Source organism: Lissotriton vulgaris, chromosome 10 (genome assembly GCF_964263255.1).
Source record: "Lissotriton vulgaris chromosome 10, aLisVul1.2, whole genome shotgun sequence".
Taxonomy (NCBI): Eukaryota; Metazoa; Chordata; class Amphibia; order Caudata; family Salamandridae; genus Lissotriton; species Lissotriton vulgaris.
The window spans coordinates 1,063,240,932-1,063,264,365 of NC_141698.1; the positions used below are offsets into that span (position 1 = coordinate 1,063,240,932).

Here is a 23,434-nt window from a genome sequence, read left to right on the forward strand (position 1 = left end):
GATGTAGGTTGTGGTTGCTACTCCCACTACTTTCTGGTACTCTAAGAAGGACAAAGGCCTGCTTCCTATCTTCGAACTCAGGGCCCTCAACCTCTTCCTCCAGAAGGAGAAGTTCAAGATGCTCACATTGGCTCAGATCCTGTCTGCCTTTGACCCCAGGGACGGGATGGTAGTGTTGGATTTGCAAGACGCATATTTCCATGTCCCTGTCCTGCCAGCCCACAGACGTTACCTACGGTTCACAGTAGCCCACAAGCATTTTCAGTTTACTGTGCTTCCCTTTGGCTATACCAGCACCCCTCGGGTGTTCACGAAAGTGATGGTGGTGGTTGCAGCTTATCTGCGCAGATCAGGGGTTCCAGTCTTCCCCTATCTCGACGACTGGCTGTTGAAGGCGAGCTTGTCCTAGGCTGTTGTCTACCACCTCTAGACTACGGCGGACCTCCTGCACTTGCTGGGGTTCACTATCAATGTGCCGAAGTCACACCTTTTTCCCTCTCAGAAGCTCCTTTTCATCAGAGCAGTTCTGGATACAGCGCAGTTTCAGGCTTATCCTCCCGAGCAGCGAGTCCTGGATATTCAGGCTATGATACCAATGTTTCAGCCTCTATCCCGTATTTCGGTGAGATTCACCCTGAGGCTGCTAGGCCTCATGGCCTCCTGTATCCTGCTGGTGGATCATGCCAGGTGGCATATTCGGGCTCTGCAGTGGGACCTGAATTTTTAGTGGACACAGCATCAGGGGACTCTTTCTGACGTCGTCCAGATCTTAGAGAGGACTGCATGTCAATTGCAGTGGTGTCTCACAAATCAAGATTCGATCAGCGGCAGATCGAGCGGACAGTGGTGACTGATGCATCCCTCCTGGGATGGGGTGCCACCTGGGAGAGGTGGAGATCAGAGGTCTCTTCACATCAACCTTTTGGAGCTCCAGGCGATTCGTCTTGCACTGAAGGCATTCCTTCTGTCTATCAAAGGAAGAGTAGTGCATGTGTTCACAGACAATATTACCGCTATGTGGTACTGCAACAAACAGGGCGGAGTGGGGTGTGGACCCTATATCAAGAGGCTCTTTGCCTTTGGACATGGCTGGAACATCGGGCATATCCCTGGTGGTTCAACACCTGGGAGGTTCTCTGAATGCCAGTGCGGACCAACTCAGCCGTCGGTAATTAATGGATCACGCATGGCCGCATGGCGTCTTCACTCAGAGGTGGTGCAACGTCTCAGCAGTGGGGCGAGCCTTGGTTAGATCTGTTCGCCACTGAAGCGAATGTTGAATGGGGCACTTGCTCATTGGCGCTTTTCGTCGCGAGTGGAACTGCGGCCTCCTGTACACCTTTCCTCCTGTACCACTTCTGCCCAGAGTGCTGAAGAAGATCAAGCACGACCGGGCCCAAGTTATCATTGTGGCTTTGGTTCAGACGCGAAGAGTCTGGTACCCTGAGTTCTGAGCATGGCCATTGATCCTCCGATCAGACTGCCTCTTCGGGAGGATCTTCTGTCACATCAGCAGGGGACGGTCCTCCACCCGAACCTGTCCAGCCTCCACCTCCTTTCGTGGGGATTGAGTTTCGACAGTTGACAGCTTTTGACCTTCCACCCGAAGTCTGTAATGTCATCTTGGCAGCCAGACATCCCGCCAGTAAAACGATATAAGCCTGTAGATGGAGCAAGTTTGTGGCATAGTGCACAACAAAGGCTGTGAACCCCTTTTCTGCCCCTCTTTCAGAAGTGCTCTTGTTCATTATGTCTTTAGCCCAGCAAGGCTCTGCGCTGGGCACTCTTAAAAGCTATCTTTCGGCCATATCTGCCTTTCTTAGTCTTCCTGATCAGCCTTCTCTTTTCAAGTCCCCTATTGTAAATCGATTTCTAAATAGCATTACTCCCCTTTTTCCTCCTTCTCCGTTCATAATGCCCTAGTGGGGCTTGAACCTGGTCTTAATGTATCTTATATGCGCTCCCTTCGAGCCTCTTCACAACTGTCCTCTCAGGCTTCTCACTCTGAAGACAGCTTTCCTTGTTGCCATCACCTCTGCTCGCAGAATGACTGAGCTTCAAGCTCTATCATCCAAACCTCCTTTTCTGCCTGTTCATCCGGACAAAGTGGTCCTTCGTATGAGTCCCTCTTTTCTTCCCAAAGTGGTTACCTCTTTCCATGTAAAACAGACCATCACTTTGCCCACCTTCTTCCCTCCTCCGCACCCTTCCAAGGAGGAGGAGAGATTCCACTGTTTGGACCCAAAATGTGCACGGTCTTTCTATCTTTACGGTACAAAGGATTTCCGGGTGGACGATCAACTCTTTGTTGGCTATGTGGGCGTGCAGAAAGGTTGGGCTGTGAAAAACGTACCATCTCTCTGTGGGTTCTTCTATGCATTAAAATCTGCTATTCCCTAGCAAAAAAAGAAGCTCCAGTGGGACTGCGTGCCCACTCCAAAAGGGCTGCTGCAGCTGCGACTGCCTTGGGACATGGAGTCTCACTCGTTGACATCTTTCAGTTGGCCTGTGCGTCACTGCACACGTCTACTAAACACTATTGCCTAGAAAGCCAAGTCTGGATATGCAGCTATTTTGGACGTTCTGTTCTCTAGGATTTTCTAGTGTGAACTTAGTTTGCAGACCCACCTGTGGTGTTGGCATTGCTGGGGTATCTATTCCAAGGTAAAGAATCTATAACTAACAGTCTCCTTCAGATGAAAAGTCACTTACTTTCGGTATCAATGTATCTGTGAGAGACATATGTTAGTTATAGATTCCTTACTGACCCACCCATCCTCCCCGTCCTGCGAACTAACTTCTAGGGATAGGGACTCCCTTCCAGGGCCCCAGGTATGTGCACCAGTGGTCAGTGTCTTGCAGGGCTCTGCGCTTCTGGCGTGGAAAGTCGTGTCAGAACTGACGTCAGCACGCAAAGGCGGCGTCTAAGTAGACAGCGATATATCATCCCAGCAACCACGACGCCGACGACGGATGTGGAGTCTACCAACGTGCAGGGGTACTGCTAAGCGAAACATTCTCCGGATCCAGTCTGACGACTGGAGGGAATTCTACGGTAAAGAATCTATAACTAGCCTATGTCTCTGACAGGTACATCGTTACCAATGGTAAGTAACTTGTCCTACTAGTTTCTTTGTTGTTAATTTGGGGCTGGTGGGAGTGTAGCGTAAGCCTATCAGAAATTATTTGGTCAGCACCTTGGGGCAGGTGGGTGGTGGGAGTTGGGAGCATGCGCACTTTGGTTGCCGCCCTGAGATGTTCTAGAGGCCTGAAGGTGTGGGGGGGACAGGGAGTGCAGCTTGTGTTTGGGCTGGGGATTATAGGAGTTGTTGGGGAGGTGGGTATGGATATTGGTGTAGTGGTGTAAGTCAGGTGGCTCCCAGGTGAACTGAGTTTGGTGGCGGGTGGGGTGGGGGAAGGTGGGTTATGAGTGAGGGATTAGAGTTAGGAGTGTAGTTCTTGACTGTTTATGGATCTACCCTTGATGATTAATGACTGGGAGTAATTTGGATAGAAAAAATAAAGTATAAAGAACAGCAGTTTAGCATGATTGTATTTTTAAACAAAACTGTGAAATTTCTGGAATGGTCAGTTTAATCCTATAACCCTGACTCCTGTTAAGAGCTTGATCAATCAGGAATACATCTTATTGATTACAAGGAATTTCATAAGTGACACAAACTCAGAAGTAGTATATATTTGTGAAAAAGTTCCTTTCCTGGGATTAATATATTTAATTTTAATATTAGCAAAGATTTAATAGAATTGTAGCTTCTGTGTCACCCATCGCTTTAATTACGTTTTCTTGCCCCATCCGTCTACTGAAAGTTAGCTCATCAGGATTGACTCCCCCACTTTAAATTTAGAAATAGGGCCACACATTTTAAGTTAATGGATCGGTATTCGAAATGTGACCTTTTTTTAATACTTTGGGACACGCAAATTTAAATACAAAACCTTATAACCTCGCTCTTCAGACATGATTTCCACTAGACTTGCTCATCTTACATCCTTATTCCTGCTTGATCAGTCTCCTCACATCACCCAGTGATGTTGCACACAATCTAGTTCTATTTCAGGTAGTGCCCCTCCGCCTTGTGCTAATGTACAGCAGCATCTTTTTCTGACCCTTGCTAAATAATATATATATATTTTTTTTAATTATTGCTTTCTGAAAGTTATACCAAGAATGCGTCCTAAAATGTTTTCTTCTGGGTTTTTTTATACATCTTTTTTGCCTACTTTGTGTATTCCTTAGATTCACATACATAGTACGGTTGAATATCCACCCCCGCCTCCTACCCTTAAACACTTGTGTAAATTAGAACCATTCTTGGTATACTGGACACTTTGTTTTCCTCTGTCCAAGCAAGATGTCTAGAATCGTGCCCTTTTCACGAATACTACCTGGTTTGTCTTGTGTTTTTGATGTTAGTGGTTTATTTAGGTGGGACTTCTTTTATTTTAAACCTTTTTTTCCTTACCTTTAGGCGGATGTATCTTTGATACGAGTGCAAATGTTATTTTGTTTTTGTTACCATTGTGGCAGTGTTTGACCAGCATACTCAACTGCATGTAAATCGCTGTGAGGAGGCATTTTGTCAGGACATCATGTTTTCTGTCCTCAATTCGTTTTTATATTTGGTGTATTTGTTCCTTTGCTTACTTCAAACAAAAACCAAGAAAGCAAGTTCCAGCCTGCGTTAGGTTGCCAACTCAGAGGCCAGGAGCAAATGGAAGTGAAGTGGAAATGATCTGCCTATTAGGCTTTCAGGAATTAAGTATTAAAGTCTCCAGATGCCATACTATTCCATTTAAGAGAAATTACAGTTTTGATTGAAAACCTGAAGGAAGCAAAAAAAGGGGGTGGCGCGATCCTCTTTCAAAGAAGTAGAATCTAAAGTGCGAGGGTTGGTATAATCTGCTCGAGGTACTCAGACATTCAGCCTTAGGAAGTCGATAATATGAATGCGTCTGTGCGGATTGTAGCCTGCGGCTTTGAGTGCACACGGATCTCTGCAATGGATGCATTCATTCTCACTCTTGGGACCCGTGATTTCACACTGTTGTAGGTTTAGGCAATGTTTTGCTGTGGTTTGATCTCAGAATATACCTTTATTCCACGTTTCCAGCTTGCGTGTATTTGTTTATCACTTAGGATGTGTTTGCTGTGTTCCTTTGTGTTGAAGGCGCTTTGAAACCAGATGGAGTTTTGACATTTACGGAAGCTGCCTATTGGTCTTGGGCGGAGTTCGTTAGACATTTTGAAGTTCCAATAACCTCAGATATTTTAGCGCTGTTTGGGGTGTCATCTGGGATTCACGGTAAATATGTTTGACAGACAATCAGAGGCGCAAATTTCGGGGGGGGGGGGGGGGATGGGCTGAACCTTTAATCAGTAGGCATTGTGGAGCTGCCGGGCCTCCAACAAGGTATGAAACAGCAAGGCCCAATTAACATTCAAATGGTTTTTTAAAGACCTGTGAAACGTTCGGGTGCGGCAGTGTGTGTGCCCGGGAACTGTCTCATCCCGGGCTGCCACACACGACGGGGAGGTGGGGGGTAGGGGGGGGGGGACGCTGAAGCCCGGTGAGTTCAATGGGTGTTGCGCGCCCACAGTCTGCACCAATATCACAGTTTGGTTTTCGAGAAAAGTAATTTTTGCTCCTGTCTTAATGATTTTTCTGGCTGTAATGTTCATGATTTCCAGAAGGTGGCAGCGTTCGTTTAGAAATGTTTTTGCAGCTAAGATTGCGCTTTCGCTGCTGTGTGTGCTGCACTAGGGTTGACATTCTGGTTACAAAGACCGTTATTATGGGTTTAAAAACAGTCGGATTCATATTCGTGTGCTTCTTACAGCGGTGGGTTGTGGAACATGGCGAATCGTCGGATACAATTTTTTCTGGAATGGAAAATGATAAATTATGTACGATTGTCATAAAAATCAAATTTCCCTAAAATGTATGACTCTAAACGGTGAATAATGCAGGTGTCATGGTCAAATTGCTGTCCCTGGGACGATACAGTGGGGCTATCCAGTCCTACTTGGCTTGTAGTAATGTGGGGCTCGCCTGACCGCCTATAGTGTTACGCTTTTTTAAGCTATTTTCTGTCCTGGGAGCTAGTAATGTTTGTCCAAAGAAGTTCCTTTTACAGTGCAACGGCCCAGCCTGCTGCATTGACCGTCACTGCTGATGCTGCTCACGCCCATCACTCCATAGGGGGGCCTGGGAGATGGAGCTTCTCTTCGCCTTTCACTTTGTAACCGGTACCACTTTGTCGCCAAGTATTTTCCCCTGGTTTTGGGCGGCAGTGCGGATGGGGACTAACTTTGAACCGGATTAGATTCTATTCGTGGCGCTAGATGAGAGCGCCCTCGGACCCTCGCCCCTCCCGCTCATGTGGCTAATCTGTGGTTTAAGAAGGTGCGAGCTGCCCTGGTCTCTCTCCCTGATGATGCGGAGCGGCTGGAAGCCGCGCCCCGTGCTTCTGTCACTCTTTCACTTGGGTCCACCGTCCGCCCCTAACCGTCATTCATCAATGGTTGTACCCCTTCGCTGAATGTGAAGAGGGCGGCGGAAAAGAATGCGTTCTTCAAGTGTTCAATGTACAAGTGTGTGTAATGTGACCCTGGCAATACCCAGCGGGTGAGTGAGTCCCGGGGCTGCCCACAGGCCATTCTGGGAGGGTGGATTTTATAAAAGAGTTAATGTTGCTGTCTTCCAGTGGATCTTGCTGCCTTTCCGTTTCAGTTTAAAAGAATAAATTAACTAGCTTGTGGCCCAGTAGAATTACAAATGCTAGGGACGCATTGTGCAAAGGGCTAGGAGACGTAAAGGCCCGGCAGGGCTGCAGTTCGATGGCATTAAAGCAGCTTCGGAGACTCGTGTTACCGGCTGGACGCCCTGATCTCATGCAGACTCCCAGGGAGTTGGTCATGTTGATACCACTAATCTACCATCGTTATTCCATTGGTAAATCCTGCTATTTGAAGCTGACCAATGGGATCACTAGGCCTGGAGGCGTGGCTTACTGCACCTAACGTTTGAATGGAAAGGGCTAAAAACATGGCTATTTCAGAACTAGACGCTTTGCTGGGCTTACCACGTTCCTAGCACCAAGACACCCCGGGTATTCGCACGCTCAATAATTCTCATTAACATTACATAACAATGGTACCACGCACAATGCCATAAACAACCAGTTTGACATTTATTTTGGATGACATTATCCTTAGCTCGGTATCTTGTCATTATTTTGCAATTCTTTCTTCTGGAATGTTTGCAGTGTCGGGGGAAATGTGCTCTTTGATTCTTTACAATCCACCTTGCTTCATTGTAACTGATAATTTCGAGTTATTTCCGGGTGTATTAAAAATGTGACTTTTCAAGCCAATATATAGCAAGTGTCCACAAAAGGAGGTTCAGTTAAACTTTGCACGCTCATTTGCACCACAAAAATATACAAAGTACACATGTGCAAAATGCATCCTTTCCATACAGAAACAAGGTGCACAGTAATTAGCCAGTGATTTTTTTTTAAAGCATTAATTCCAGCCAGGCTTCTAATGCAGTAGTTCAATAAAGGAAGATGTAGATCGAAGGAAAAGCAACTCTAACTCTGCATTTACTTTATGTATCCGTTTCGTCTTTCAGCGACATGAGGCAAGCTCTCTGGGAGCTGAAGAAGGAAATGTCGAATTTGCATCTGGTGACAGAAGTACAAGCCGAGGTGCTAAGAAAAGTGAAGGCAAGAGACGCAGCAGCCAAGAAAGGCAAGTGCCCCGTGCAACCACTGCTCCCAGGGTACAGCGACAGAGCACCTTGCTAGCGACCCTCATCAGCATCCCCCCAAGTCAGAGGCGGGGGCATCCGAGTCCATTAGGGCCACAGACGCCATTTTCCGCTCTGGCTTCTGTCTCGTACTGGTCAGTTTCACACTTGAAGGTGTTGCTGATGTGTTTTTGTGCAGTACTGTCTTCTGTTCCCTTGTGGCTTCTCTTCAGCCGAGTGTTGCTTCTGTGTACAAGGCAGAGGTGTGAACAGTTTATTTCTATCTGACCTTTTACCATAAACTGCACTTGCTTTCAGGCTAAGGCGGGTATTTCGCTTTCTCCCTTGCACCAATGAATGTTCTATTTCATTAAAATATGCGGAAGGCACATTCCCTACACCCCCTAAAGTTTTAACACCCCTTCTGTATACATGAAAAAGAAGACTATAAATTGTAAAACAAAAATTTTAAAAAGCTCAAAAATATCTGAGCTTTAAACAAACAAAACCGATTTCACTTAAGAGTCCGCAGACAGCGGAATGACAAAACAATGTTCATTCACTGTAGAGTGTAGATTTGTGAATCTCTTGATTAATGACGCGGTTTGCTGTTTTGTGTACTGCATTAGTAGATGTATAGTCAGTTGTCCACTATAGATGTCAGTTTATGAAGAACACGCTGAGCCAAGCGGGCCTCTGCCATAGCTTTACTAGGTTGCAAGAATGCATGCTCACACTTTTCATGGGCATCTGTGAGGAAACGGGCATTTTGCTAGTTTGACTACTAGGCACGATGGATGACTGAAATACCCTGAGCCCTGCTAATCAGTTGAGCGTGTGTGTACTTACATACATACATACATACATACACGCATGCATGCGCTGACCCTTGAAAAGGTACATGATTAATTGGTTTATCTCCAATTGGCATAACCTATTTTACTTGTAATTCCCTAGTAAATGGTCTTAGGGCCTGTAAGTTCAAGTCTCTCGTGGACGGCAGCACTAGTTCGGCCGCTACGACTGTGACAAGGCAAAAGTATCCCTCCCAGCCTGCCGCTGCTGCCTGGCTGCGCAGTTTTTAAACTGCTAACTCGACTTAGCCTTTTTAAGCAATGGCAAAGCCCAGGCCTTCCTTTTTTATATTTGTAAGGTAAGACACATTACGTGAAAGGTTAGACCTGCAGGCTCGTGTTTTTAGGGTTCTAACAGTAAAAACCAAGAGGTTTTTACTGCTGAAGGCTAGCAGCACCATGGTGAGTGCAGAGTTACAGGCTGACATCTCAGTGCTGATTACTTCTGAGTGGTACTAGTAAGGTTGGTACTTCAACATATCACAATAAGCAGTGCATTAAATTTGATTTGATAGTTACAAATAATTTAATGTCACAAGAGCCCAACGTTACATTTTAGTAAGTTGCCAGTTTGTGGCCCAAGGTTTTCCAGTGCCTGTTAACAGTTGCACACAAAGGTCTGTCCTCAAGATGGTCTCCTGGGGAGAAGTGGTGGCCTAACGAAACTTGAGGGGGGCCCCCTGCAAAGTACAAGGTGGCCCCCCCCCCATTCTCCGCGCCAGTCAACAACAGCTCTCAGGCCAGCGACCTGCCATACTGCAGGGGCTCACCCCAGCCATAAAAAAAGGATACTGCTGCTGCACCCTCCACCAAACTTACATAACACTGCCTCCAGCCGACCCCCTAAACACATCTTCCCACTTGATGACCCACATTCAAGCAAAGCCCGCTCAGTTAACCACCTCCAAACGCAGACCACTGCCTTTGTGGCTGCTACTAATGCATTCTTTACACTCTACTCTCACCCCTACAAAACCCGCAGTCATGCTTTTCCGCCTGCCTTTAAAACCACCCCTCGGATATCACTGCGAACCCGTGGCTGCCGCCCACTGCTCCCCTGTTCACCACCGACAGCAAGACTGATGGCTGGTCCCCATCTAACCACTGCCTACCAGTAAAGACAGAGCCTTTCAGCTGCTGCCCTCCCCAATGCCACTGTAGTAGTTTAAAACATGTTAAGCAATCTCTTCAATTGACCACCCCAAATCAGTTCTTCGTGCCAGCCTCTACGGCATCAAAGCCGATTTTTGTTTCCTCACGCCAACATTAATTTACACTATGTACCCCACTAAACCATACCTCCTGTCAAAGGCAAACCTGATCCCATATGTAGCACCAGTCAGTAAGTACCCCAAGGACAAACGCCAGAGAGAATGTGCAAAATCATGCAATTAAACCTACAGTGATAATGTAGCATTTCTCCACCCACTGTCAGCCCAGCGAAGTCTGCAACAGCACAGTAGCCATGAATACCAGCAACGTCTTCAGCGCATTTCCACTTCCTTTCATTGGCAGCTCCTGATACATATACCTATGCCTTCTGGGCGGCATCTACCACAGAATTCTTTGTCTCCCTAAGACTAACGAATGCTTTCGGTGAAAGCTTTTCTTCCCCCTTCCTTACTAATAGCTAATAGAGGATAAAGAAAAAAATATATAGTATTAACTTATGCAAATAGCGTATCAAGCACTTGCTGCCCGCAGTCCTCACCAGATCCACACGTATCAATATTCTGCTATTGCACCATCCTTTCTTCCCTATTATGATCTGGAGAAGTTTTTCATCCCTTCGGTGAATTGGGAAAAACAATACCTTGCACGAAAACAAGTTCCTTTAAAACTTTTGCTACTTACACAGGCTGGCAAAGCTCTTACCTGTTTGATTAACTGTCGTTGTCAAGCAAAAGGTAATTCATTCTAGGATTGGAATTACTGCTTAGAAGTGTGGATGATGACACTGAGACGTAGGATGATTTTTTTGCATGTCTGCCAGACACTCATTCTTCCCTGCATGCGCACGATAAGCAACAATACCATTTAGCTTCACAAATTGTTCAGAAATGTACCGGAAGGTAAAGAAACAGCCCATGTTATTTTTACAAAGAAAAATAGACAATCGTCAACTTTATATCCCATGACATAAAAGCCTTAGCGTGCACAGCTTGCCCAAATCTACACCACCTAATTCTACCACACACAGCACATTTGGACATCTCATAATTCCATGCCACACAATTCAACTATAAATAATTTAACCCTACAACATTCCATACCACATAATTACAATCCTAAAAATAAAAAAAACAAATATTTCCACTCCACTCCATACCACATAATTCCACATCACATAAGAACATTCCACAGAACTTAATACCACTCAAAACCACATAATTACACTACACACAACACAATTAAACTACACATAATTATTATTATTATTATTATTAAATGAAATTTGTAGAGCGCGCTGACACCATGGGTTTCCTGGCGCTATGGGACATCGAATTCCGGGACTGAGGTAAAGTGCAGAGTTAGCAGGGTGAGGGAAAAAGAAAAGTTTTAAGCAACTTCCTAAAATGAAGGAGGGAGCTGCTTGATTTGATGTTCAGAGGAAGGGAGTTCCAGAGTTTCGGAGCTAAAAAGGCAAATCTTCGTCCACCGAATTTGTTAGTTCTGGTTTTGGGTGTGATAAGTGATTTTTGATAGGTGGAACGGAGGTTGCGGTTTGGACAGTAAGGAATGATAAGGGAACTCAAAAAGACAGGGCTGGGGCAGTTTAGGGCTTTGTACGTGAGACAGCCCAACTTAAAGGCCACCCTTTGTTCAATTGGTAACCAGTGAAGTTTGTGTATCATTGGTTTGGCAGATTGCCATTTGGGAGATTTAAAGATGATTCGGGCCGCCTGATTTTGGACCACCTGAAGGCGGTGGAGGAGAGTTTTTGGAAGTCCATGATAGATAGAGTTGGAAAAGTCCAACTCAATAATTCCACTTCAACCTATATAATTATACTTCACACAGCATATTTACACACAACTCCAAAACACATAATTACCTTCCAAAAAATATAACTCTGCAACATGCTGCATAATTCCACCCCGCACAATTATACACCACACCATGCCACATAATTCCACACGTCACACAATTCCACAATTCATCCCGCACAATTCATCGCACAACATAGTTACACTCCACATAATACCACTCAGCACTACATAATTAACCTCCACATAAGTATGCCCTACTCCATATTGCATAAATACACTCCACATAAATCCAGTCTATGCCACGTAGCAACATTCCACATAACTACACTTCACACCATGCCTCATAATACCACTCAACATAATTTTCACTCAACAGCACACACTTCCACGTCACACAATTCCACATAACTACACTTCACACCATGCCCCATAATACCACTACCATTACACAGTAGGGTAGACCCAATGGTACTGGGACCTGGATAATCAATGTTGCATAAGTAGGGGTCCCAGACAACGTATTTTTTCAAAAAACAAACATAAACTATTTGAAAGCCATGTACAAATGACTAATCGCGCAACTTGAATGAGTGATGTTGTTTATTCACATCCTCATATATATACTTTTCATGTATAGATGCTTTATACAGATCGGTGTTGTGCCCAGGGTGAGGCAAAAAGAGGAAGGGGGAAGTAAGGTGATAGATGATTCGTGAGGAATAAAGTAGTGGATAGTAGTTTCAAAAGTCAAATGTGGTCACAAAAACAACATCACATGGGCATATTTTTTTTTAGCCCCATACAATTCTAACAGTTGTAGAATCCTATCCCATACAAAAACCACAGTAGCAATGATCTGTTGATTGTGGGTAGAAGTTGTAAAGCATGGAAAGTCAACGTTTCGACCCCTTGTCAGTGTAGGTTGAGTTGCACCTTACTTTGGGGTCTTCATCAGGACTAGGACGTGATGTGGGGGTTGAGGCACCTATAGTTAAAACATAAATGAATGAGTTAGGAAAATGACACCTTAATTAAGAAAACAAAATAAATAATCTAATATCTACCAAAAAAAGCCACCTTCAGTGAGTGGCAGACTTCGCGGATAATGGTTGGGCCCGTGAGCTCCTTGTTATACAGAGAGCGTGGTCCTATGAATAGGTGAATACATAAAGAAGGGGGTTATAATTAGTGCATACCCACAGGAAAACATGCTAAGTTAATTGCAAATATGCGAGATATTATTAATAACCAAAACCCAGCCAGGTTAAAAACATAGAGTACAGAGGATATATAAAAGGAAAAGGGTGGAAACCCATAATCACTATGTTATTCTGCACAAGGACATTACATTGTGTGCATGCCTATTAATTACGAATGATGTGTCCATCCGGGTTACACAGCGTGTCAGTAAGTTAAAGCAAAGTCGTTCAGCAGTAAATGTAGGGCAGGGGAACCTCAACGAGTCAAGCGTAACAATAACTGGCGGGGAGACTGCTCCTTAAAACCAGATTTGGGCATTTGTTCAATTTAGTTAAAAACTTGGCCAAAGCCGTGTATCTGTACCGGTACACAATGGGCCCAGCCGGATATCAAAGCATATCCTCTCGATATCATCAAACAATGAAAAATAAACGCAACCCGGTCGGAGCACGGGGCTCAAGGGCAGTGAGACTGATCGTTTTAGGCATAATCGTACCAAACACACAAACGGTGTAATCAAATAGAATTACCTCATAAGTCAGAAAAATTCGGGAGATCCAAATGCTAGGGAGATCTCGAAGTGAAACCGTGAGTGAATCTGCACAACGGGGAAGCAAAAACGGGCAATGGCTACTGTAAAATCGTAAAATAAGGGCTGAGCTAGACATCCTAAACTAATGGGGGCCTGTAATTGAGGCTTACCGCGGTGAATAAAGTCCGTCTCTCTCTCACGTCAGTCGTGAGGATTGCGGGCAGGGCGGTGGCAGCTCCTATATAAATGGTCCAGCGTGTGCAACTGCAGCAGCTAAATGCTGACGGAGCACCGTTCTAGGCGAAATGAAAGACAGACTAGCTTAGCGGTGAGCCGGTCCGTTGAAAGAAAAGAAAAGAGACTATGGTCTATGACTGGTGTATAGCGTACAGTAGTGTGCAGGAGAATTCTATTGGGTCCATAGTCTGACAAACAATGCAGGCAACCCATTAGGAATTGAAAACGTGATATTAATGACACATCTATATGGGGCAAAGGAAATACATCAAATCGGTTACATTGATGGTGTGCATGTACTACATAAGGCATTTATCTTGAATGTCGAGAATGCTGGCATAAATTTACAAAACATTGTAATGGTAGAATTGAGGATGTTCATCTGTGGTGGACCTGCAGATCGATATAGAAACATCAAAAAATTTACATGGGTGCTAAAATACAAGGTTACAGAAAAGTTCATTGTTATAGGCATGCTAGTTGGACGTAGCTCGCATCCTGTTCATTCAAGCCATCTTGGACAGTGTCGAACCTGGTCATCCATTTACTTTCTCTCAGGGTCAGGATTGTGCTAATGTTACCACCCCTGGGGCCTAATTCTAACTTCTCCAGTACCACCCACTTCAAAAGATCGTGTGTGTGACCCGCTGATTTGCAGTGTTCAACCCGTGGTGCACCCTGGACATCGCATCTTACTCTACTATGGTGTTGGAGAATGCATGCTTTTATCTTTTGTTGGGTTTGACCTATGTAGGTCAGGCCACACAGGCATATGATGCAATAGATCACACAACTAGTGTTACAGTTAGTGAAGTAAACAAGGTCTATTTTATGTTGTCTGTGTGTGAACTGCTTGATTTGTATGCTGGTATCATACGCTTTACACTGGCCGCAGCGATGATGGCCCACAGTCACTTGCAAATTCCACATTAATTGCAATGTCGGTGATTTCGGGGTGTCCAAAAAAGAGCAAACCACATAATCTCTTATACTTTTCGCCTTCTTGAAGGAGTGCATCGGGGGATCAATCTGGCCTATGTCATCAGCAATCAAAGCCCAATGTTTGTTGATGATTTTGCGAATCTCATTGCTCTGCGTGCAATATGTGGTTACACATATCCTTTCTAGGCTTACATCATTCTTCTCCTTGGTAGTAAGAAGTGCATCACGGGGGCTGTACCATGCTCGCTTTTGGGCATGTTTGATGAGTCGTCTTGGATAGCCTCTGGCCAGCAGTCTTGATTTAAAATCTTCCGATTCTTTGAAGTAATAACCTCTTCTGGTACAGTTGCGACGTATACGCAGGAATTGGCAAACTGGTAGGTTGTCCCTTAGGGCGCGGGGATGGGGACTGTTGTATTGTAGTAGAGAGTTACGTTCGGCTGGTTTACGGTACAGTGTGGTACAGAGTCTATTATCCTCATAACAACCTTGTTGTTGTCTGACTGAAGTGTGAACTGAATATCATTACTCTTTTGTTTTAACCAACAGTGGAATGTATCCAAAGTAACCTTAGTGCCTGTCCACAACATAAGCACATCGTCGATGTAACGTCTCCACCATGAGATGTGTTCTCTGTAGGGGTTATTAAGGCTTAAGACATGCTTTTCTTCTAAGTCATTCATATAGATATTAGCCAGGTCCAGCGCGAAGGCTTCCCCCATTGCGACACCCTTGGTCTGGAGATAGAAGCAATCTTGAAAGATGAAGAAGTTATTAGTCATGGCGATGGTCAGAAGTGCAATGATGAATTCCGTGGGTACAGCCATTGGTGCGGTCGGTTGTCCAATGTCTTGCGTATGACGTTGAGGGCCTCAGTCTGCGGGATGCTAGTATACAACGAGACTATGGCGCATGTAACTAGTAGCTGTTCTTGGGGGTCAAAATGCAGTCCATCCACCAAAGTAATTGTCTGGACTGTGTCTCTTAGGTATGTCTCTGTTCCTTCTGCGATTGGTTTGAGAAAAACGTCTATGTACTTGCAGAGTGGTTCCAAAATGGAACCACATCCAGATACGTTAACTTTCCATGCTTTACAACTTCTACCCACAATCAACAGATCATTGCTACTGTGGTTTTTGTATGGCATAGGATTCTACAACTGTTAGAATTGTATGGGGCTAGAAAAATATGCCCATGTGATGCCAACTGAAAAATGTTGTTTTTGTAACCACATTTGACTTTTGAAACTACTATCCACTACTTTATTCCTCACGAATCACCTATCACCTTCCTTCTCCCTTCCTCTTTTCGCCTCACCCTGGGCACAACACCGATCTGTACAAAGTATCTATACATGAAAAGTATATATGAGGATATGAATAAACAACATCACTCATTCAAGTTGCGCTATTAGTCATTTGTACCTGGCTTTCAAATAATTTATGTTTGTTTTTTTGAAAAATACGTTGTCTGGGACCCCTACTCATAATACCACTAAACATAATTTTAACTCAACAGCGCATACTTCCACATCACACAATTCAACTCTACACATTTCCATTCCACACCAACTAAATCAAAAACAAACTACATAATTCAAACCAACAACACAATTACACAACACAACACACCACATACATTCAGTCTACACCACAAAATTCCACATCATGCTTCAATATTTAACAGCACACCACACAAGTAAACTCCACTACATACCACTCCACAACACAAAATACAGTTCAAGATAATCTCACTCCAAGACACACAATACCACTCCACATAATTCCAGTACACTCAATACCACGTCATTTCTATCCACATAATTACACTGCACACCATCCCACATTATTTCACTACACAGATCTCTCAAACGGGTATGGTCAATGAAATTAAAGACGTGGCTTAAAACACGTACGCTAGAAATCTATGTTTAGCATAGTGTGCCATCCGACTTGTATTTTGCTGTTTCTGTCATTGCATCCAGATATGATACAAATAACCTCATACCTACAAAAAGTCAGGACTATTGGCTTTGTCAGTGGTTGTTAGTTGCATAAGATAAATAAGCAGCAACTATGGCTTGTATATAATATTGAAAAAGCTTCGACTTAAAGCCTTGTTGACATCACGACAATGTTGCTGCTCTTGAGCTTCAAAAAGAGAAGGGAAATCCAGAGAGAAAATAAATGACTCTCTTTAAAGGATTTTCTTTCCCCTACATCACTCACATGACATCAACGTCATGCAGTTACTTTTCCACTTGTAAGAAGTGAGCAATGTGAGCACATGCACATCAAAGTGCCTGCTGTCACTTCAGTCCAGAAAAAACGGACTGCCTGTGCCAGGCACCAAACTTAGCCAGATATTGAGGCCACTGTTAAAAAAACTCAGCTCCAGTGCGACCCGGCCCACTTAAAGTCCTGTATGGGCACAAAGCAAGTGTATGTAGCACTAAATAGTAAGGCGCATTATGCAGGGTGGCACAGTGAATCAATGGTTTAATAATCTGTTTTGTGTTTATGTTGTGTGGGCTGTTTTTTTCATTTATTTCTCACTCATGAAGTGGCCTAGGGTGAAACGAATGATATACACAAGACTGGGATGGGTATTAGTTACCCCTGAAGAAGGGCATTTAGTGCTTGAAATGAATTCGGTTTGACCAAATACGCTGTGCTTTGAAGAATGGCGAATCTCCATGTTTGTAGAAGAAAAGCCTGGATAGACAGCGGTGGAACTATTGAAAATTGGATGAAATATGAACTATGGAAGTAAAATAGAATGAAATAAAAAATGGATTAATCTTTAAAAGGACTGTTGTTATTTACTTGAGAATTCAAATAGTGGCAGTGCACCCTGGGTTGGGACCTGACAAGGTGCCAAGATTTTGCAGAGCCATAATGGGAGCCATATTGGAAGCATCCTCAATGCTGGCCCTTTCAAGCTAGCCCATCTGGTAGTGCCAGAGTCACAGGAAGGTCAGTCTAACAGTGCTGGATGCATCAACCTCTTCCGATCCAGGAGTGAGTTGAAAAGGTCATTCTGTCTTGTCCCACCCATGAAAGACCAGTGAAAGGAAGTGAACCCCAACCCTCCTGTCCCATTATAATAACCCTCACAGAGGAGACCGAGTAGTGAATGCCATCAATCTCTCTATCAACCATGTCTTAGTAAAGCTGCTCCTAGAGGTCCCTAGTGAGCAAGGCACCAGCAATGAATGTCTAGGTGCAGTTCCACAAGCTGCACCTAAAGGTCCCTAGTGAGCAAGGCATCCGCACTGCATGTCTAGGTGCAGTACCACAGACTGCTCCTAGAGCTCCCTAGTGAGCAAGGCACCAGCAATGAATGTCTAGGTGCAGTACCACAAACTGCTCCTAGAGCTCCCTAGTGAGCAAGGCACCAGCAATGAATGTCTAGGTGCAGTTCCACAAGCTGCACCTAAAGGTCCCTAGTAAGCAAGGCATCAGCACTGCATGTCTAGGTGCAGTACCACAGACTGCTCCTAGAGCTCCCTAGTGAGCAAGGCACCAGCAATGAATGTCAAGGTGCAGTTCCACAAGCTGCACCTAAAGGTCCCTAGTGAGCAAGGCATCAGCACTGCAGGTCTACAAAGTTGGAGATATTGGCATTGTAAATGACAATGTTTTTTACCTAGCTATGTTGCAGGGTGCTGTACTATATGTGGCCAAAAGGGGACCTCTTTTGGTCACATATGGTACTTCACCCTGCAGAAGATATGGTAAATCCACCCTACTCATTATGCATTGCATGCAAGACAGTACTAAGAGTACATTCAAATAGCTATGTCCACATATACAATTAGTAGCTTTGAAATGTGACAAAATAATTATTACATCAATTGCGGATTAGGTTGTAATCTGTGTGGAGCTGATGAAGGGAAATTTATAGATGGTCTCATATAAATGTGAGATTTTCTAGTGAGTAAAGTAACCACTGCCAGCCTAACTTAGGCCCAAGTATGTGTCCTGCCTGAAGCCATTTAAGCTTTATGCCCATATCCTGAATACAACATGTCTCGAAGAGACTGCGCAAGCGCTGCCTAAGCGAGACCTAAAAAGTATTGGCAACCCCCCATCCCTCCCCCCGAGAAGAATGAATAAACCCATAATTCACTCTGGCCAGCCACTAATGACCTCTATAGGTCTCACCTAACGAAGAGACCGCATATCCTCTGTCTTTTGGAAGACCTATTGTTACCTTACGTAGGCTTAGAGCCTGTTGTTGCCTACCATTGGTTGCCTTTGTTGGCACTTATATGCTTATGTCTTAGTCATCAGCTTTCCTTCCTCTTCTTGTGTTTGTCCCTCCCCTGGAGCATGGACGCATTATTTTGTCCTTCCACTGCTCACTTTTTCAGGCTCTATTTCTTTTTGTTTAAGCACTCAACGAGAAAGTATGCATTTTTAAGCTGTGTCCCTCGTGTACTTTTCCTCCCTCCATGCTCTTCCCCATTCTTCTGAATGTGCTGTCCCAGCCCTCCCGCCCACCCTCTGTTGTCTATTTGCTTACCCCAGCCCCTCCTCCCCACCGTCCACTACCTGTGTGCATGTCTGTTTGCTTCTCAAGCACTGCATATATGTGCTTCTCCTGCCCACCTACATAGGGAGTTGGTAGAAATGTGTGACCTGGTGTAAAGACAGTTGGCAGGACTTTAAGTGGGATGAAAAACGAGCATTGGAAATGCAATAGGTCTCGCATTATTAAAGTTTGAGCAGTTGGCATTGAAAATGGCAATGTTGTTAGTGCTAGTCATGGATTTGCAATTATACTGAAATACAATCACATGTAATGTGTAGGTGTATTAAAAAGTTAAATGATAGATAATGTTGTTGAAGAAGTAGTGTCTGTTAGGAAATCTTTGTGGTGTAGTGGGAATGAGGACTCTTGGGAGGCGGTTCATTAGAAGTGAACTGATAACGTTAAATGTGAAGCAAATACGTTTTTTATACCATGCCTCAAATTCACTCTAGTGGGTTTCTTACACTTCTTAAAAGTGAATTTGGCGTTGATAAGCAGCAGGCCTCTCATCCCTCCACCCTACACGTTGCAGCAAAATGGTTGCTAATTCAGCGCCTGCCCCTTTCATCTTCCTTTCCCAAGACAGGAAGCCTTTCCAGAGGCATAGCCTGGCATGCCTGCTCCGTCCCCTGCTAATGACGGGGAGGAGGCAATGAAAACATCCGAAGGAACTTTGCTCCAGCAAGGACAGGTGTCAGGAACAGACCACTGCAACATCAACGGGGGTCGGAAGAGGAGTGAAATTGACGGGGGAGGGTCCAAGTCAGAAATAATATCCATTGCTTGCACTGGGGAGTCTGGGAAAATCCCGTCACTGACTTGCAGCCCCTGGTTTTCTTCTTACGGAGCAGGCTTCGTGAGGACATTAAAAAAGAATGAACAAAATTTAGTGTTATACAACATTCAGGAGGGCTCAATTACAGTGATATCTTGACCAACAGGTTGTGGACAGTTCGCTGATAGAAATTAAGGATACAATAAACTAGTCTAACTAGATCTGGGAGCTCTTCCCTCCCTTCTTCATTTTCCGGATAATAAAACCATATGACTGTTAATGTACCCAAATGCACGAACTAGCTGGCTGATACCAAAATATTTCTTTTGCACTCGCCATTACACGACTTTGGGCATTATCCCTGCATTCTGGAAAACAAAATAGAAGGGCTCATAAGGGCGTAAAGTCAGCAAACCCTAACATGTTTTTTTGTTATACGCCGTGCCCGGCCCTCGCCCATCCCTCCAGCTGCTCCCTTCTTCACCATGACAGCTGTTAGGAGCATCCCACCCTGAGTTTCGCACGGGACACTGGAAGAAGAAAGTGGCTCCCTTGAACCTGGAACTGCTACCCGTGTAAATAGCAAAGACGGCCACTAGAGCACTTTAAACTCTAATCTGGTAGAAGTGTGGTCATTTTGGAATAATTGTAATTCAGACACGGTAAAAGGCTTAGAAAAACAAGATTACTTAACAGAGGCTTACAAAGAAACAAAAATGAATGCAAAGATGCACAACATTATGCGACCCTTCAATTACAGATAGCATGCAAGGTAGCAAAGGCCATGTATTGAGATGTTGTGTACATATATTATTTCTGGAGAGTGACCGGCTTTTTGGTGCTGGAAACCAGGGTTCGATCCTCTGGGTGGCGTCCACATCCTGTGATGGGCAAATCACATAATATCTCAGTGCCTGAATGTGCTCTTGTGTAAAGTAACCGGAGCTCATGTAAAGCGCACCAATACCTCCAGGTAGAGTTTGCGCTATACAAATCTGCATTAAAAAAAACACTGTGCCAGCCTGCCTCAAGCGCTCCTCCCGAGCAGCCCTACATGGCGATCACATAATCTCCCCGTGCCTGATTGTGCCCTTGTGTAACATAACCGGAGTTCATGTAAAGCGCACCAATACCTCCAGGTAGAGTTTGCGCTATACAAATCTGCATTAAAAAAAATTGTGCCAGCCTGCCTCAAGCGCTCCTCCCGAGCAGCCCTGCCTGCCGATCACATAATCTCCCTGTGACTGAATGTGACCTTGTGTAACGTAATGCAAATGCTACTTACCAGTATGCATCTGTTCTTGGCATGTAGGGCTGCTGACATTCATATCTGTGCATAAATCGCCGCCTAGTGTTGGGTCCGGATGATTGCACATTGTTGTCCTGGAAGAGTCTTCGAAGTATCACGAGATAGGTGGCTCCTCTCCTGGACTACAGTGCGCATGGGCATCGACTCCATCCCCAGATTGTTTTTAGCCATTGTGGCCAAGATGGAGTGAAACTCAGTGAATGATGACCATGCCATGAAATGATATGTGAACACTGCAGCTGCTACAGGCGCCGGGGAGGAGGGCGGGCGATATGAATGTCAGCAGCCCTACATGCCAAGAACAGATGCATACTGGTAAGTAGCATTTGCAGTTCGAGGCATGTGGGCTGCTGAATTCATATCTGTGCATAGAATACATAGCAGTCCCTCCATTAGCGGCGGCCGCCCGTGCCAGCTGCAGCAGTTTGGAAAAGTGTCTTGAGAACAGCCTGCCCTACAGCTGCCTGCTGTTTGGAGTGCACGTCTACACAGTAATGCTTGGTAAATGTGTGTGTGGTAGACCATGTGGCTACTCTACATATGTCCTCTAAGGGAATGTTTCCAAGGAAAGCGATAGAGGCCCCCAACTTTCTGGTGGAGTGGGCTCTTGGGGGAATGGTAAGAGTGCGTTTTGCCTTTGCATAGCAGATTTGAATACATTTCACGATCCACCTAGCAATACCAGCCTTGGAAATAGGGTTGCCTTTGTGATGTGGCGCAAAGGCAACAAAAAGCTGCTTAGTCTTTCTAAAATCCTTGGTCCTATCAATGTAATACATCAGGGCCCGCTTAACGTCAAGGGTGTGGAGCATCCGCTCCGCCAGTGACTCTGGATTTTGAAAGAACACCGGCAACTCAATGGTTTGGTTGATGTGGAACTGGGACACAACCTTGGGTAGAAATTTAGGGTTAGTGCGTAGCACTACCCTGTTTGAATGAACTTGGAAGAAAGGCTCTTGGATTGTGAGGGCTTGCAGTTCACTAACCCTCCGTAGCGATGTAATTGCTACAAGGAAAGCCACTTTCCATGTCAAGAACTGAATCTCACAGGAATGTAGTGGCTCAAAGGGAGGACCCATCAGTCTTGTAAGAACGACATTGAGGTTCCATTCAGGAGCTGGTGGAGTCTGTGGCGGAATGACTCTTTTGAGGCCTTCCAGAAAAGCTTTGATGGCAGGCACTTTGAAAAGTGAAAGGTGCTGTCTATTTTGGAGGTATGCGGCCATCGCAGACAGGTGAATGCGAATGGAAGTATATGCCAGATTACACCTGTAGAGATGGAACAGGTAACAGATGATGTTCTGAATAGAAGCATCCAGTGGATCAATGTTGTGGTTTGCGCAATAGGTGACAAACCGTTTCCATTTTGCCGCATAACATGCTCTAGTAGTGGGCTTTCTAGCCTTGCGAATGATGCCCATGCAATTGGGAGGAAGGTTGAGGTAGCCAAACTCTAGGACTTCAGGAGCCAGATCGCCAGGTTGAGCTGCTGCGGATCTGGGTGCTGAATGTCGCCATGGCTCTGCGTCAGAAGGCGTGGTGTGAGATGAAGCCTTTGATGCGGTACCACGGACAGTTCCAGAAACGTGGTGTACCATGGTTGGCGAGCCCACGTTGGAGCAACTAGGATGAGAGTTATTGAGTGCTGCCTGAGCTTGCGCGCCACCAGCGGTATCAGAGGTACTGGGGGAAAAGCGTACGCAAATCTGCCTGACCAGTTCATCCATATCGCATTGCCCTGCGATTGCGGGTGTGGGAACCTGGCGGCGAAGCTTTGGCATTTTGCGTTCTCCCTTGTGGCGAACAGGTCGATCTCTGGATGACCCCACCTGTGGAAGTACGGTTGGAGTACTGATGGATGTATCTCCCACTCGTGCATTTGGTGGCTGTGCCTGCTGAACAGGTCCGCCATCTGTTTGTCCTTGCCTGGGAGATGTTCTGCCATGAGGAAAATGTTCCTCTGGATGGCCCACTTCCACATGCTCTGAGCCAGATGAGACAGCTGCGGAGAGTGTGTGCCCCCCTGTTTCTGAATGTAGTACATTGCCGTCATGTTGTCCGTCCGGATCAACACGACCTTGTTGCACAGATGTACTTTGAATGCCTTAAAGGCCATGAAGATCGCCATCAGTTCCAGTACATTGATGTGCATCTTCCTTTGCTGTAGTGTCCATAGTCCCTGCACAGTGTATTGGAGTACATGCGCTCCCCATCCCTGGAGAGAAGCGTCCGTTGTCAGGACAATCTGCGGCACAGGCTCTTGAAACGTCGGCCCTTGCAAAGGTTT

General features: G+C 45.1%; 1 protein-coding gene across 4 annotated transcripts in view; it reads left to right on the forward strand.

Moving 5' to 3' along the window:
- AZI2 (5-azacytidine induced 2) overlaps positions 1-23,434 on the forward strand; it is a 171,953-nt gene that overhangs the window by 135,667 nt on the left and 12,852 nt on the right. For all 4 annotated transcript variants that reach the window (XM_086942121.1, XM_086942120.1, XM_086942123.1 and 1 more), the window contains one exon: positions 7,656-7,774. In XM_086942121.1, coding sequence (XP_086798247.1) covers positions 7,656-7,774 — 119 coding nt within the window. The remainder of the gene's footprint in view (positions 1-7,655; positions 7,775-23,434) is intronic.